Genomic DNA, 16,807 nt, shown 5'->3' with positions numbered 1-16,807 from the left:
TGTAATATGATAGGCACAGAATAAAGCAATGAACCAATCACAACGTTTGCTTTTAAGTACTAAATTAAAGCAGTTCTTTAAAAAACATGGTGTTGCACATTAAGAGTTTAATTAGAATGTTACTTGAGGTAAAAGACTCCTTACAAGGGATACATGACACTTGTGAGAATGAGAGTAATGGAACCCAGTGGCGTAGTACATATACAGTTACGTGTGTTCATGACAGAAATGTATTTAAAACACACTCCGAGGTTATATATAAACACACTTGGGTCTGTCCTCATTGACTAATACTTCCCTGATTGATCGCATTTCTTCACTCCAGGCGAATGCTTATTAATTCCATGAGTAAACTACACCCCCGCTCCCCAACACTTATTGTCTGAGAAATAAAGAACTCTTAAAATAAATGCTAGACCAGTGCTAATACATGGAAAAACATCTCCCTTTGAAATAGTCTTTAATATCAGAAGATTACGTTCTCCACATGAATGACGGAATGAGACAAATCTGCTGACTCACAAAAAGCATACACTCAGTAAAAACCTCAGAGCATTGGACACAAGATAATCCAGAGTGCTCAATTATGTCATCACATAATCCAGGCCAGTTTCCTGGACAGGGCCTATTGTTGGACTAAACTGTCAGTGCTGATTTCCTCACAAGGTTATTTGTAGTCTATAGGTTTAGGACTAATCTTGGTCTGGGACACTAACCTGCAGCATTCATCGAAATCAAGCCACACCTACGACCAGTGTAGGAGTTAACGCTATAAGTGTGAACCCCTGAGACCCATCCAGAATCTCATCCACTGCTGCTTTGCAGTTTCAGAGAGGAGACAAGAGGAGACAAGGAAGGAGGTCCTCACTGAACGGGGAGCAGCTCCCCTTTACATCGCGTTTGTCTTTGAAGTCTCTTTTGTTTTTGAAGGGCCTTTAAGATAAATGCTCAGTGTCATCATTGGGAAACCTCACAACTAGTGCAGTTTTAGCAGGGATGAACCAATCGGCATCAATGGAAAAGGGCCTTGCCTCCAGGAAGAAAGGCAAAGATGGTAATGTCATCATCGCGAGACTCTCACAAACTCCCATGCCCCATCTGTCTTTCTCTCACCATGTTCCTCACAGGCCACCATACTGCACTGTTTCGAATCCTCATTGACTTCCTGAGTATATTGCCCTTTCTCTCTCTTTCTCTCTCTCTCTCTCTCTCTCTCTCTCTCTCTCTCTCTCTCTCTTACTCACTCTCATTCTCTCTCTCTCTCTCTCTCTCTCTGTCTCTCTCACTCACTCTCATTTTCTCTCTCTCTCTCTCTCTCTCTCTCTCTCTCTCTCTCTCTCTCTCTCTCTCTCTCTCTCTCTTCCCATATTCCCCTCTCCGTGTCCTTCAGGAGTACTTGGTGTCGGAGATCTCCTTCCACAGGAGCGTCTTCAGGTTGCTGAGCACCAGAGAGTGGTGCACCTCCATCTGCGAGGCCAGGCCGCTCAGCGTAGCGCACGTGCGCAGCTGGCGCTCCAGGTCGTCGCGCAGGTCGCTGGGCGCACCGAACAGCAGGAAGTCGGCCAGCAGGGCGCACGCCTTGGCCAGGTTGGGCCTCACCACCTCCGTGTTGCAGCGGCGCGCCAGCCGGTCGCACGTCGCCGAGCAGTCGCGGCCGAACGTGCAGTCGTCGCTGCCCCGGCACGCGCGTCCGCGCAGGAAGGCCCGCACGGCCGCCTCGGAGGCCATGCCCCCCAGATCGGCCAGTTTGCAGTCGTAGCTGGTGCTGTAGCCCACGGCTCGGGCGCCACCGTCGCACATGTACAGGCTGCCGTAGGCGCCGTGGAAGGCCTCCTCCACGAACTCCAGCAGGCCGATGGCAATGCGCACGCGGTGCGGCCAGGCCGGCGCCAGCCAACGGTTGAGGGCACGCGCCGCGGCCTCGGGCACCATCGGCCGCGCCCACGCCGGCACCTCCAGCGTGAAGAGGGCGGCATGCGCCACTCGCTCCGTCACGTACAGGTGGCCACAGTGGCCCAGTAGGAGCGGTGCATGCTCCTTGTCTTGCAGCGCCAGCAGCAGAACAAACTCGTCGACGTGCAGGAGGGCCCACGCCGCCTTGGCCTCGGCCAGAGACACACGGCCATCCAGGTTCACGTCGGCCAGCGAGACCACACGAGACACCAGCGAGCCCAGAGATGACTGCTCGCCCAGACTGTCCTGCAGGCAGAGAGAATGAGAGAGACGGAAATAGCCGTTAAAAAATGAAACCGATTGAACGGGCATTATGCAACTTTAAACATTCTTGAATTCATTGCAGTATACCATTAAGTACACAACACAAGACTTAGGACACTTGGCTTTGCAGCTGTGTGCTTGTTCAAGTGTCCAGGAATTCTGTTTCTCTAAAACATTAAGGATGCTACTCATGTCCACACTGGACGAGGAAGCAGAGGAACTGGTGAACTGGCTCTTTACTCTCGCCTTCTAATGAGAAGCAAAAACAAAGGAGAATTTGGCAGGGAAATGCTTCTCAAATGATAAGCCATTTCTGAACTATACTGGTTGTTGTCCAGTTAGAGATAATTTGTGGGTGTGCGCGTCTGTGTGTGTGCACTGTTATTTTTAGCTGTCTCTGTTCTCCTACTTCACCACCCTTCTGTTCACAATGATATGCTCTCACTTCTCTCTATTAAACTCCTCAGTGTCTCTCTCTGTGTCTCTCTCTCTCTGTCTCTCTCTGTGTGTTCCATTGTCTCTGTCTCTCTCAAGTCGTGTCAATTTGGCTTTATCGGCATTACTGTAGAAAAGACAATATTGTCAAATCATTGAAAATGTTTACAATTTTAACATCACATAATAATAATAATAATAATAATAATAATAATAGTAATAACATCAAAAAGGTTGTTAAGACATTAAAAAGAAATGATAACTACTTATTATGTAAACATACTTAGCAAAGATGACTGTGTGTGTGTGTGTGTGTGTAGGTGTGATTTAGTTGTGGGAGTTGAGGAATGAGGAGAGAGGAGGTTGTCACTCACTGTGTCTCAGGCAATGACACGTTGCTACATATTTTGCAGTTAGGGTTGATGCGAGCCCTACTCCGAAAAAGGTTTGTACCTTTTCATGTTGGGTCATATTATTGAAATTTGGAATTATGTTTTCTATTTTTAATGTGAATTTCAGATTCAGTCTTTCTGTGTCTTTCCTTTTATAGACTAAGACTGTGCTCGCCAAGGCTGTACTTGGGTATTCTGTATCTCTGACAGTAAGAAAATACTCTGCTGATTCATGCTATCTGTTTATGGTCTGATAACACTCAAATTTGTCTTGAGTTTTAATTTCATGGTCTCAATGTTCTAAATCTTTTTTTTTTTTTTTTTAACTCTGCTTTATAATCTGGTTTAGTTGTAGATATGCTGGTAAAGCAGTTCCGGTGAGGCTAGTCTGTGGTAGTAGATGTTACAGGATTAGTGAGCCTCAGAACCAGCCAACTAAGAGGACTCTTGTTAGGGTTCATTTCTTGGGTCTGTCGTGCCTTAAAAGGCAGTGTTTCTCTGGGACTAGCCTTTAAATGCAGTGTTTCTCTGGGATGAGTCTTTAAATGCAGTGTTTCTCTGGGACTGGTCTGTAAATACAGTGCTTCTCTGGGAGTGGTCTTTAAATTCAGTGTTTCTCAGGGACTGATCTTTAACTGCAGTGTTTCTCCGAGACTGATCTTTAAATGCAGTGTTTCTCTGGGATGTCTTTGAATGCAGTGTTTCTCTGAGACTGCTCTTTAAATGCAGTGTTTCTCAGGGACTGGTCTTTAACTGCAGTGTTTCTCTGAGACTGATCTTTAAATGCAGTGTTTCTCTGGGATGAGTCTTTAAATGCAGTGTTTATCTGGGAGTGGTCTTTAAATGCAGTGTTTCTCTGGGACTGGTCTTTAACTGTAGTCTTTCTCTGGGACTGGTCTTTAACTGTAGTGTTTCTCTGAGACTGATCTTTAAATGCAGTGTTTCTCGGGGACTGGTCTTTAACTAGTGTTTCTCTAAGACTGATCTTTAAATGTAGTGTTTTTCGGGGACTGGTCTTTAACTGCAGTGTTTCTCTGAGACTGATCTTTAAATGCAGTGTTTCTGACTGGTCTTTAAATGCATCCAGAAAAAGTTTTTGGTACGTTTACTGAAAGTGGAACACAGCCTAATTCTGCCCTGCATACATGAGTGGATGTTTTCCTTTGGGCTTTTAGGATCATTCAGCAGAGTTGTGCATGCAGGGCTTGTCCCCTCTAGTGTGGCTATGATGAATGAGTGGACCCCGTACCTCATTTACATACAGTGCAGTGGGCTGTATTACACTATCAAATCATTTGGACCAAATGGAAATGGATATATCAATGTTATACAATTTCCTAATTATTCCATATAGTGCTCTCTGACCTTTTTACCTTTAGTGCATTCATTGCCTTGCTGAAACTCCCTGATGCACTAATGACGCTCATCGTCGGCTCTAAGAAGGTGCTACCTAGAGTGAACTGGTGTCTGTGTTCCTGGCATCTGGGCTTCTTTTAGAGGATCATGATGTTTGTCTTTTCGAGGTTTTCTGCCTCAGTTCTGCCGTCGCGATCGGCCCCTCCTAGCGTCCTGTCTCCACGGTTATACCAGGCCTGTGTCTTGTTCAGCCCTGGTCAGCACATGGCTTTAATCCCCGTGTTTGTTCAACCTTCTGCATTGTCATCATTATCCGTGCAACTTTCATATTTGCTCTGTCTCTGGTAATCGTTGTCCTAGCCGTTGTCGTGGTCTCCTTACATTGTTGTTGGTGCAGACCCCTGATTGTGTAGGTCGCGTCCCTTTATGTCATCGCGTTTTTTGTTCCGTTTTGTCTGCTGTGTTCCCAAACGTGCCGTGTTGGCTCCTTGACCCTGGACCGATATTATGACTCTTAATAAACCTCGTTCCTGTCAGCATCAGCATTCCACCACGTTACGTCCGGCAGTAGTTACGTCCAGCTGCTGTGCAGTGAGCGACAGCAGCACAACGTCATGTGTACAGCGCAAGAATTTCACTTCCTTGTCTTGAAGGCTGATGTAACTCATAGAAGTAACAGTGTTGGGCTGAGACTGCACCCCTCTCTCATGCTTCCTTCCTGAGTGAAGTACTCTTACTCCACATTTGTTTCCAAATACGTTGATTTTAAAAACATCAGACATTATCCCCTACACCATTTTGTAAAGGTTAATAATACTATAGTCCTTTTTGAAATCGGCCAAACAAGTGAAGATTTCTCCATTTTTTGTTTGATGTACATGCTTATTGACTAGGGTGTGTAGGGTATAAATGTGACCTTTAATGATGTAATAGAATGCCGATGCTTGCGGATTAAGATGTTGGATATCGATTTACTCGGGGAAAGACAGTGGCAAAACGTAATCAATGAAAAAGCAATAGTCATAGTCCTTTTAGAGATACAACAAACAAGTAATGTTTTCCAAATCGTGGTCAGGGACGTTTGTGGATCGAAACCAGTGTAACGATAAACAGGCAACATTGAAAAAAGGCAAAACCAAAGAAATAGAATTGAAAGAACAGGCTGGGTAGAACATACCAGAACAAAAACGCTCAGTAAAAATACTAGGAGAGGCAATACTTCACACTGAGGAACTGTCACAGTTCTACGCAAATACTATAAGGTTAATTACACTGAGGCGATATCAGTATTCCGGAGACGCCAATCTCCGGTGGTCTCCAAAGGCATCATGGGAATTGGAGTTCAGCTGGGTAGAGCAGGGCAGTGTGACATGAGCAGTTGTATGGTGATTTGGAAGGAGGCCAATGTGACTCCTACTCAGGACATTGTTGGTTAAGGAAGGTCAGAATTCTTGTATATAAAATGGTGCTAATTACCTTCCCCAAGTTCCACAAGTTGTTTGGGTCCAATTTGTCCCTACTCCTATGAACTGGGGTTATAAGCCCCAGATTCCAGATGTCAGGAAAACAGCCAATTCATCTTGAGCTATTGGTTTATCAGGTGGGATTTGGTAGCCTTTAATTGTATATTGAAAAGTTTGCAATTTTTTTCTTGATCAGATTGAATGTGAATTTAGGTCTTTTTTATGTTTTTAAAATGCCTTTTCCAGATTTCACCACTTTGCACAGGTAAGATTTAGCCCAGTTATGCTGCATCTCCCAAAACTGATTTTGTTTAACAGAATTTCCCATTTCATGCAGAATTTTGTCTGTATGGTTTTGCTTTTGACTTTTGATCAATTATTTATAATGTTTAAAGTTATCACAGTATTGTCTTCTTAAATTTTGGTCTGCTGGGTTATGATACTTTAAATGAGATCATTTTCTTAATTCTTTTCTTGAGGATTTACAGTTGGTGTCAAACAATGTTTTATTATTCGATTTGTTTTTAAAAATTTTTTTTGATGTTGGCTTTCCTCAGTATCATCCATATTTACTGCTTTTTGGTGTACGCTGTTTCTTTAACACCAATGTTTACATTGGTTTTGACATTTTTAAAACCAATCAATAGAATTGAGAGCGTTAATGATTTTATCAGAGCTATCTGGAGCCAATCTGTATGTTATGTGGACTACGAAGATCTTACTGGGCTCCGATAAAGTGTCTTCGGGTTGACTGGACTGTTTGAGGTATGTTTTAATTTGGTTATTTTCTGATATTGGAATTTGCTGCGCAATGCACTGAAGGAGGATGGGTCCATGTCAGTGTTTGCATGGTCAGCTAAGGGCTGAATAATATGTGAACCTCCCTAAAAAGTCCCCTCTGATCCTACTGTTAAGAATGTACAATCCTGAGGATCGAGACATATGCACCAGGGCCTTTCGATCCGTGTTTATAGTATTGCCAAGGTTGTCTCTGTTTTGGAGGATTGGTAAGAAGTACAGAGGTCTTTGCCCTTTGACAGAGGGCAAACTCCTGACTGTTGCCCTGTGGGTTGAGGTAGTCAAGTTCAGTTCCTGTTCATGCATTGAAATGTCCAAATTTCCCTGGGCCTCGAAATGGCTAATCTCTGTGTGGAAGCTGCTGAAAGTGATCCTAATGGAATTCTCTCTCCCTCTCTCTCTCTCTCTCTCTCTCTCTCTCTCTCTCTCTCTCTCTCTCGCTCTCTCTGGAGGGTCGGCAGTAAAGCTGCACTCTCTTTGAAAGGCTCACCGTCTTTCAGTGACTTTGCTAAAGTCAGCTTTTCCACAGCTCAGTGACGCTGAAGCCCCTTTGCATACACCTCCTGCTGTGCAGAGGGCATCATATGCAAATTCAGTATCACATCGAGATCTGCATATTTGCATTAATGAGGAGTCATGTCAAACCAAACGAACGTGTCCTGAAGCACCACAGCACTGCAGAGCTCCGGATTTCCAGCTCATTGGTCCATTTTGAGGTGAAACAGTAATAAAGTAGTGATGTAGCCCTCCATAAGCAGAGATTCTGGGGTATACGCCCGACCCACAGCATACTCCCAAGGTCAGCCCACCAATCACATGGTCAAACCCAGCCCACCAATCACATGGTCAAACCCAGCCCACCAACCAAAGGGACAAACCCAGCCCACCAATCACATGGTCAAACCCAGCCCACCAACCAAATGGACAAACCCAGCCCATCAACCACATGGACAAACACAGCCCACCAATCACTGGTCAAACTCAGCACAATTTAGTGCTTTAAATACAAGATACTTGTATATGAATGACTGGCTAATTAGCTGATGCATGTAAGACTGAGAATCACAAGTACTAAAAGAACTGTGTTGAGTTGCATTTGAAGACCCCATAAGCAGTCTGTTCAAAGCAGTGCCCCTGGTTCACTATGCTGTCCTAGTGACTTCCCCAAAAACATGCTGCCTAACTGGAATTCTGGAATCGGATTTCTGGAATTGGAATGTTATTGTGGAGTGTGTGGAAAGCGAGGCCGGATTGCAGAGGATGGACAGACCTTGAGGAACGAGTGCAGCATCTCTCTGAACTCGTCCATGGAGGTACCACGGGCAGGCTTGTCGTAGAGGCCGACGGGCCGCGTCAGCCCAGGACCTGGGGGTCCGTCCCCTCCGACAGCCTCGTCTAGGGCACACTTTACCACCACTGCCTTCTCCTTCCACACTGCACTGTACACCTGCAGCGCACACACACACACACACACACACACACACACACACATACAAACACACTCTTACGTAGGTGTTGCCAAGTAGGCGTGAGAGTTTTTGGGTGGCTTTCACCTGGCATGCGGAGCTTTTAGCTGCATGAAACCAGCTGAGCAGTTCTGCGCTCTGCAGGACTTGCAGTGGAAATGGGAACCAATCTACCAGGAAATGACTGCAGTTACTACCCAAATGCTGAGCATTTGTGCGAATTCTGCAGAAGTACATGCCATTTCCTACTGCCAGGTCCACTAGTGATGTGTGCAGGCTTTCCATGTGTTTTTGTTTACCTGGTGAGTTTGTGTTTACCTGGTGTGTGGGCGATGTTGAGAGACAGCGCTGTAGAGTCAGAGTTTTTTCCTCGCACAGAGACTTGCACACAGAGCCAGAGATGATGCCCCTTTGGTAGTGCTCACACTGTCACATACACACACACACACACAACAAATGTTAGAGCGGTGTCCTGATGCCATGAAACATGTATATGTTCATGGCTGTTTTCATGTATATCCCTAAAGGTAGGTGTGTGTGTGTGTGTGTGTGTGTGTGTGTGTGTGTGTGTGTGTGTGTGTGTGTGTGTGTGTGTGTGTGTACGTGTGCATTTGTGCATGTGTGTATCTGTGTGAGTGGGTAGATGTATGTGTGTGTGCGTGTGTGTGCATGTGTATGCATGTGTGTGTCTGTGTGTGTCTGTGTGTGTGTGTGAGTGTGTGTGTGCATATCTGTGTGGGTGGGTGTCATGCTTACATGTGAACAATGTTTTTAACTGTCGTGCTTATGTTACGAAAACAGGAAGCTGAGCTGCTCCATGCAGCACTGAGCTGTTGGTATGGCAACAGGATCATTGTTATGTCATTAAATTGAATGGGGGGGCGGGGGGTTCACTGGAATGCTCCATTGAACCAAAAAGTATTCTTCATTCATTCACAAGACTCTTATTCATACACACAAACACAACCATTAGGACGTCTTGTTGAGGCTATAAATGGTTATCTGACCTGGTACCCCTTTCTTGTCTGTAGTTAACACTGCCATACAAACCAGAAGAAGCACCAGGAGAAGTGAGAGTTCTTTGGAGAGTTGTCAGTGGAGAAGCTGTAACTTCAAATTGGCTTCATTCCACCATGACTCCACATGCACACCTCAGTTTGTGCACTTTCATCCCTCACTGTGTCCGAAGGATAAACTGTAAGCTTGTACTGCTCTCATACTCTATCTTCTCCACCTCCCCCTCTCTCTTTCTATCTCTCCCTTCCCCTGCCTCTCTCTCTCTCTCTCTCTCTCCCTAAGCACACTGTGTCCATCGATTTTGTCATTAGTTCCTAATGAGTGTCATTATCTCCTGCCTGCAGTTACAATAGAGAGTCTTTATGGTGTATTACAGAAGGCACATCCACACCATGTGTTTTTTGCTTGACAAAGAAGATCTGTTTGTGATGAGAATGTGGCTTTCCACAGTTTTACACATTTAAATGTACCACCAATATTTTTTACCAGCAAACAATGAACAGGAAGTTGTTATTCCATTTAATGACCACAGTAACAAATGAAAACAATACATTTGTCTAGAGTTCAGCCTGCTGGGCTTGTAGAGGTGCATGATGGGAATTGCACTGTAATTTACAAGGACGATATCTTTATGTGATATGCATAGTGGGAGTGTGCAGAATGCTAGGTCCCAGCAAACAGGGCCTTCTGTAGCAGTGCATGTTGGGAGCTGTAGTCCGCTAACTTACAATGAGCACGGTGCAGACGTGGCCCCTGCAGAGCTCAGAGTAGGACGAGTACTGCATGTAGATGACCCAGCTGGACACCAGCACACCCAGCCATGTCACCACCAGGTACTTCACCTTCACTGCAGGTAAACGGGACTGGACAGGGAACAGGATAAAGAAGACAAAGAGAGATGGAGATGCACACGCATGCAAGGAGAGAACACAAGACGCCCTGACATCCTGCCGCAAACAGAGCCAGTCGAAAATATCTCACACACAAACCCTAAAGCTAAAATAAAGGTATTTTTTTCAGAATGAGACGTGTCAGCGGTGATATTCATGACACAAGCCACCTAACCATACTGTGTGTGTGTGTGTGTGTGTGTGTGTGTGTGTGTGTGTGTGTGTGTGTGTGTGTGAGTGAGTGTGTGAGTTGTGTGAGTGTGTGTGTGAGTGTGTGTGTGTGTGTGTGTGAGTGAGTGTGTGAGTGAGTGTGAGTGAGTGTGTGTGTGTGTGTGAGTGTGTGAGTGTGTGTGTGTGAGTGTGTTTGTGTGTGAGTGCGTGTGAGTGTGTGTGCGTGTGTGTGTGTGTGTGTGTGTGTGCGCCACTGCAGATGCTCCTCGGCTGCGTCAGTAAAGTCGGTCTTCTCGTCAGCCTGACCCACTATAGGTGGACAACAAAGTACAACATATACAGATGTATACATCCCTCTACAAAGCTTCCAAAGACTCAAAACTAGGGTTGAAAATAAAGTGAACATAGTTGTTCATATTTAGGGCAGATAGGTACTTGTACCAGTACCAGTACGGATCAGAGCTGGAAGAGCTCATTCAGGAGCAAAAGACTTTTGCATATGTAGTTCGCTTTCTTCATAACACTGTGTTTTTCTCGAGTCCTACACTGAAGAGCTGCACAGGGCAGAAATAGCTGATGTGCAAGAAACCAGGAGGTGCCAACTTTGACAACTAGACTGTGTGTGTGTGTGTGTGTGTGTGTGTGTGTGTGTGTGTGTGTGTGTGTGTGTGTGCCCCTGTGGAGCCTCACACACAATCAGCATATCTGATTACTGTCTACAGAAAACTGATTCCAGATATCAAAATACACTTGGTAAGTGTGAGGTATGTGTGTGTGTGTGTGTGTGTGTGTGTGTGTGTGTGTGTGTGTGTGTGTGTGTGTTTAGATACGTGATTGGATAAGCCTGTAATTTAGGTGACATTTACCCTGCAACATTTTACATTTTGTAAGCACTTTCATGATTAGTAAAAAAAAGTGTGCAGTGATTGCATGGTTTTGAATGCGTGAATTTCACATGTAAATTGTTGCAAATTGATTCGTTCTTCATCAAAATGTAACGTAGCAGGTAAAATGTGACAGAAAACGAATTAGGAACACAGCGTCAATACATTGATTTTATTGTAAGTAGGCTAACATTTATACAATATTGGTATTGCAACCTTTACTTGTACTTTAGGGTCCAGGCTGTGAGGAATATATGCTACATGTCTACATGTCTTGCTAAAATGTTGGGCAATACGGAGATAGCGTTTCACGTTTTGTACATCCTATGTTAACAATGAGCATTAGTGTCTCGTTTCCCACAAGCTGTCGTCAGATAACGTTGACATAAAATTCCATACGAGTGCCCAATACCTTCTCTGTAACACTACACAGTATATATACGTATCATCGACTTCACACCTGCAGCCAAAAACACGTCGCGTAATTCCGTTTCGAAACCGATGCAACGGTATTAATAGTCACCGAGCAATAATCACTGTCTTCTAACACAAGCAAGAGGATACGGATGTCTGGCTACGATGTAACTCTGCCTACCTGCAAGCCCTTGGACAGCGGGCAAAGCAGCACAAGATGCATCAGCCTCCGTAAATTCCGCGGCATCTTCGCTCGGGGGCGGTTAGTGGGGAATCACGGCTCCGGTTCGCTGCTCACATGCTCTCACCGCCCCGTACACGGCGTCCCCGGTAAACCGGACCACTGTAGCATCCCCCCTCGCGTTAAGACCGGCCTGACTGACTGGTGTGAGCGCTGGAGGCACCGGAGGGGGTGGGATGAGGTGTTTTGACAGGGAGGTCCGCTCAGCACCCGTTTACATCCATTAGAGCAAGCCGCTCATGCGGGCATATTTCGTAATCTAATGTCGCACCGTCGCACCATCCGCTGAATCGGCGAAACGAGGCGGTTCGTGAGCGCGCAAGTAAAAAAACGCGATCGTTACCGTGCAGCTTGTCGTCGGAAAGCGCGAGCTCAAGGCAAACAAGCCATGCTTGGTTGCAAGGCGCCGATCGTGCAGGGATCTGCACTACAAATCCGCTCTTGTAAGACCTTTGCTATACCGGATGGATTTTTAGCCCAAATACCAGTCATGTTCCATTACTGAGAAATACGTGTCTCCCTCGTGAGCCTCATGTCTTAACGAAAACCGTTAGTGGAACCGTTTTCTCTAGCGCGCTACGATTCTACTGTTTTAAAGGGGTGGCGAGAGCAGGCAAACTCGCCAGTGTATTTTAGACCGCCGACAGAAACAAAAAAATCCTCACCACCCTTAAAGAGAATATCTAGAGATTGCTGAAGGACTAAATCCTTTTAGAGTAAACGATATTATGCATGGACAAAGGCAGAAAAAAGACATACCAGACAGACAGAGAGAGAGAGAGAGAGAGAGAGAGAGAGAGATCTGATGAAGATACACTGACCTTATGAACAGCTGCTCAGAGCTGTAACGTTTTAACATCCCACTGGAACAATCTATCATCAGAACTATAATTAGGTCTGTTCATATTTCTTATTTCTCATAATTATACATTTCCCACCCTCTTGGTTTAAAATATTGCTCAGAAACCTTTAAAAATGTATCGGAAATATTTATTATCCATACTCCAGTTCTTGAGTAGTGGGTTTCTGATCTAAGGACTGCAGTGTCAGTGGTCCACCATCCCAGTGACATCTAGTCAGTGGTGCCGAGGGTTGCACAGCAACACCAGGCAACAGTCTGTAAATGAGCCCCTATAAAAGGCACTAATAAGATATGTGTTTCTAATGAAGCAGTCAGTGAGCATAGCTACAATGTGTATGTGTTTCTAATTAAATTAGTGAGTTGGATGTCAGAAATGTCAGTGAGGTTGTTCGAGTATTACTCAGATTTTTGTCCCGTTCAATCTATATGAATGAAAGAGTTTCCGCTGGCAAGATGTATGTCCTTAGAAGAGCTCTAAAACTGAAATGGAATTTAATCAGTAAAACTTGTTGAGTTGAGGTGTAAATGTTGTTAAAGTATCTGTATGTGTCCAATTCAAACTTAAAAAATAAATACAAATGTGTTTTCATAAATTAAAGTGAATTCATTATTGCAGGTTACACCAAAAGCTTATCGCTAGCCTATTTTCAGATCACAATACTGGCTGGACAAGATCTGTTTGTAGGATCGGCTCTACCATTTAGAGAATGTTCCATATACTATTTTATCATTCAATATATAATTTTCCTTTATTTACTTGTTTGGTTCACAGAAGTAGGTTGTCTTCAGCTCCACAGTGACACTAATTCTAGAAGTCATTACAGAATCCAATATGGCTGGAACAAAAGGAAATATTGTTGCAATCTGACATTTAATCAGCAGATGGCAGTAGAGGTTTATAATAAATAATCGGGCCTGACGCGCTGTAAAAGAGGACTATAGCCCTCTGCTCTGGTGAATGTATCATGGAGTCTTGATAATTAGCTGAGTAGGATCTGATGAGCTCATAACTATTACATTTAGCTAAATCTTAAACTGTGACGTGGCCCAACCCAGATGGAATTGCCTATCCCCAAATTATCAGTTTTTCGGTAACACTAACAGACTAAGATGACAGACATCTGATTCGACCTATCAGTGATGTTACTAACATTGCGTGTATAATACATTTTTAAAAGTTCACCAGTACCAAAAGTCTGACAAATTTTGTTCACTGTGGGCAGGGGAAACACCAGTTGGATCTGTTTGCACTACAGGTGTTATTACACTGTCATTGGGAATTCACTTCTAACTTTCATTTTGTAATGTAGAATTTACGTTAACCTGTGTCCAGAAATTTGATGCATTTTAATATCACTGAGCAGAAGGATCAACCTTAAGGCTGGATAGCTCCCTTTGTGTAGAGTTCAGTTCCAACACTAATTTAATACATTTACATTTACATTTACATTGTGCTTTGGTTTATCTCGTTATTATCTGGGTGGTTAAGATGAAATTCTTCAACTCCTGACTTCCAGCAATCCGACTACATGTCCGCTGGATCCAATTCCTTCTCTGTTCCAGACAATCGCAAGAAATCTGCTTCCTTTCATCTGTCATCATCAACAACTCCTTAGCTTCTGGATATGTGCCTACTGCATTCAAAACCACCAGGCTGGTACCAACCCTCAAGAAGGCCACACTTCACAGCTCCAGCGTTACCAACTACAAACCGGTATCACTTCTCTCTTCCCTCTTAAAAGCCCTTGAATGAGCAGTTTTATAATCAATTGTCTCTTTTTCTTACCCAGAACCAGCTGCATGATCCCAATCAGTCTGGCTACAAACCGGCACATTCTACAGAAACGGCCCTCATAGCGGTGACTGAGAAACTTCATGCCGCTAAAGCTGCCAGTCATCTGTTTTGATTCTTCTAGACCTTTCAGCAGCCTTTGACACAGTGAACCACAACATTCTTCTCTCTGTTCTTTCCAGGCTTGGTGTGACTGGCTCTGCTTGGAGATGGTTTCAGTCCTATCTGGATGGACAGTCCTATCAAGTGACATGGAGAGGATCCACATCCAAACCGTGTAGACTCTCCACTGGTGTTCCACAAGGCTCAGTATTAGGCCCCCTTCTCTTCTCTTTGTATACTCCTTCTCTTGGTGATGTAATATCTTCTCATGGTTTCTCCTACCACTGCTATGCCAATGACACCCAATTATTTATTTCTTTTCCACCCTCTGACATGCAGGTCTCCAGATGTATCTCGGCATGCTTAACTGACATCGCATCATGGATGACAGCCCACCACTTGAAGCTCAAGCCCAGTAAAACCGAGCTTCTGTTCATCCCAGGTACTCCCAACTCTTACCATGACCCCAGTTTCCTTTGAGAACTCCCTGGTATCACCATCTGAAGCTGCTCGTAGCCTGGGCGTAACTTTGGACAACCAGTTTTCGTTCTCAACTCATGTTTCTAATCTAACCCGATCTTGCAGATTCCTCCTTTCTACCATATGAAGGATTCAACCCTTTCTTTCGCAGGAAGCTACCCAGGTGCTTGTGCAGTCTCTTGTGATCTCAAAGCTAGACTACTTGTTGGTCTTCCTCTAAGAGCCATCAAACCTCTACAACTTGTCCAGAATACAGCAGCATGACTGGTCTTCAAAGTTCCAAAGTTCACATGTTACTCCACCGCTGCACTCCCTTCACTGGCTCCCTGTAGCTGCATGCATCAGATTTAAAACCTTGATGCTTGCCTACAAAAGCCAAAAATGGACCAGCCCCTTCATACATGAGGTCAGTGGTCAAAGCCCGATCTGTACCTCGAGTACTTTGAACCTCAAGTACGACTCGGCTTGAAATACCTTGCTTCAGGTCTCATGGACGACAAACATCGAGACCATTTTCTGTCCTGGTTCCAAGGTGGTGGAATGAACTCCCACTTGCTGTCCAGACAGCAGAGTTCCTTACAGTCTTCAAACGCAGACTGAAGACCCGTCTATTTGCAGAATTGACTGACTAAATTAGTACTTATTGTTGGGTATCATTTATGTTGTTTAACAAACTCTAGCACTTATTGTTTATAGCATTTATCATTGTTTAAGATAGACCTGATGTATTTTGCACTTCTAGGTATCAGCATTCATCCCTGTATTCTACAGTATTCTAATTCATTGGTATGTTTGATTCTAACCTACTGTACTGTACTAGGATATAGTCTATGAGTAAATGACAAAGCACTTTTGTAAATCGGATAAGAGCGTCTGCTAAATGCCGTAAATGTAAACGTAATACATCTTTGATATTCAGACTTTAAATAGCTGTATCAGATTAGCTGGGTTGATCTTACTTATGTTAAACAATAAATAAGAAGATTCATCTCTTGTGTGCATCATTTTGTGCTCTTTTGGATGATATGACCACAGTCATGCGATCAGGTGCAATGCTGTCCCTGACACATGGCAGGCGCTTTGTGCCAGTGGTCAAAAATCGTTGCTATTCTGGTGTCAGGGTAAAAAGTCAGCTGAATGTACATTATTCTGCATTGCATTACTACTGATGATTTTCCATTTTTATCTTGTGGTTTTCATTTCCAAAGGCCAATAAAACTTGATGCATTCTGGAGCTTTTTAGCATGTGTGTGGGTGGGTGTGAGAGAGAGAGCATGAGAGAGAGAGAGAGAGAGAGAGAGAGAGAGAGAGAGAGAGAGAGAGAGAGAGAGAGAGAGAGAGAGAGAGAGAGAGGGAGAGGGAGAGGGAGAGAGAATGTCATGATCTGATCATCTCCGATTACTGGATCACCCTTCTAATCCTATATCCCATTAACTTTTTCTGATGCAATCTCCTGTTTGGCCTTTCCCTCTCAAACAAAACTAACTCACCTTTCCAAACTTCCACAGCAACATCTCTGACTTCTAAATTATTTTTCTTCCCTTTTGGAGAGGTAGCAATCAAGTTAATATCTTTCTTAAAATTCATTTATTTTATAGCTAGTTTGCATAGTTGAGGGTGGTGTTAACCTAGAGGAAGACCTTTATCCCTCTATGGCCAGAGGAGCTGTACAGTAGTTGACCCTGTGCTCTAACCCCAGCATCCGAAGAAGCTCTGAGATATAAATATATATATATATATATATATATATATATATATATATATATATATATATATATATATATATATATATATATATATATATAAACAAATAAGTAAATATATAAA

General features: G+C 43.9%; 1 protein-coding gene across 1 annotated transcript; it reads right to left on the bottom strand.

Moving 5' to 3' along the window:
• Positions 1-87: 87 nt before the first annotated feature.
• Positions 88-12,534, bottom strand: dipk1b (divergent protein kinase domain 1B). Its single transcript, XM_035521551.2, has 5 exons — positions 11,685-12,534; positions 9,873-10,007; positions 8,446-8,553; positions 7,932-8,108; positions 88-2,199 (listed from the first exon to the last, which is right to left on the bottom strand). Exons 1-5 carry the CDS (start codon positions 11,748-11,750, stop codon positions 1,387-1,389), a joined length of 1,299 nt encoding a protein of 432 aa, XP_035377444.1. The 5' UTR covers positions 11,751-12,534; the 3' UTR covers positions 88-1,386.
• Positions 12,535-16,807: the final 4,273 nt, after the last annotated feature.

This window comes from Electrophorus electricus, chromosome 21 (genome assembly GCF_041902795.1).
Source record: "Electrophorus electricus isolate QZ-2024a chromosome 21, ASM4190279v1, whole genome shotgun sequence".
In the NCBI taxonomy this organism is placed as follows: Eukaryota; Metazoa; Chordata; class Actinopteri; order Gymnotiformes; family Gymnotidae; genus Electrophorus; species Electrophorus electricus.
The sequence above is the reverse complement of the archived record's forward strand: the minus strand, read 5'-3'. Positions and strand labels throughout refer to the sequence as shown.

What these genes read in the sequence shown, in the direction of transcription:
- dipk1b (XM_035521551.2), bottom strand. Translation starts at nt 11,750, where the DNA reads ATGCCGCGGAATTTACGGAGGCTGATGCATCTTGTGCTGCTTTGCCCG. An exon ending in CGCTGTCCAAGGGCTTGCAG is followed by an intron (nt 10,008 to 11,684) that starts GTAGGCAGAGTT and finishes TTCCCTGTCCAG; the next exon opens with TCCCGTTTACCTGCAGTGAA. An exon ending in CAACATCGCCCACACACCAG is followed by an intron (nt 8,109 to 8,445) that starts GTAAACACAAAC and finishes TGTGCGCTGCAG; the next exon opens with GTGTACAGTGCAGTGTGGAA.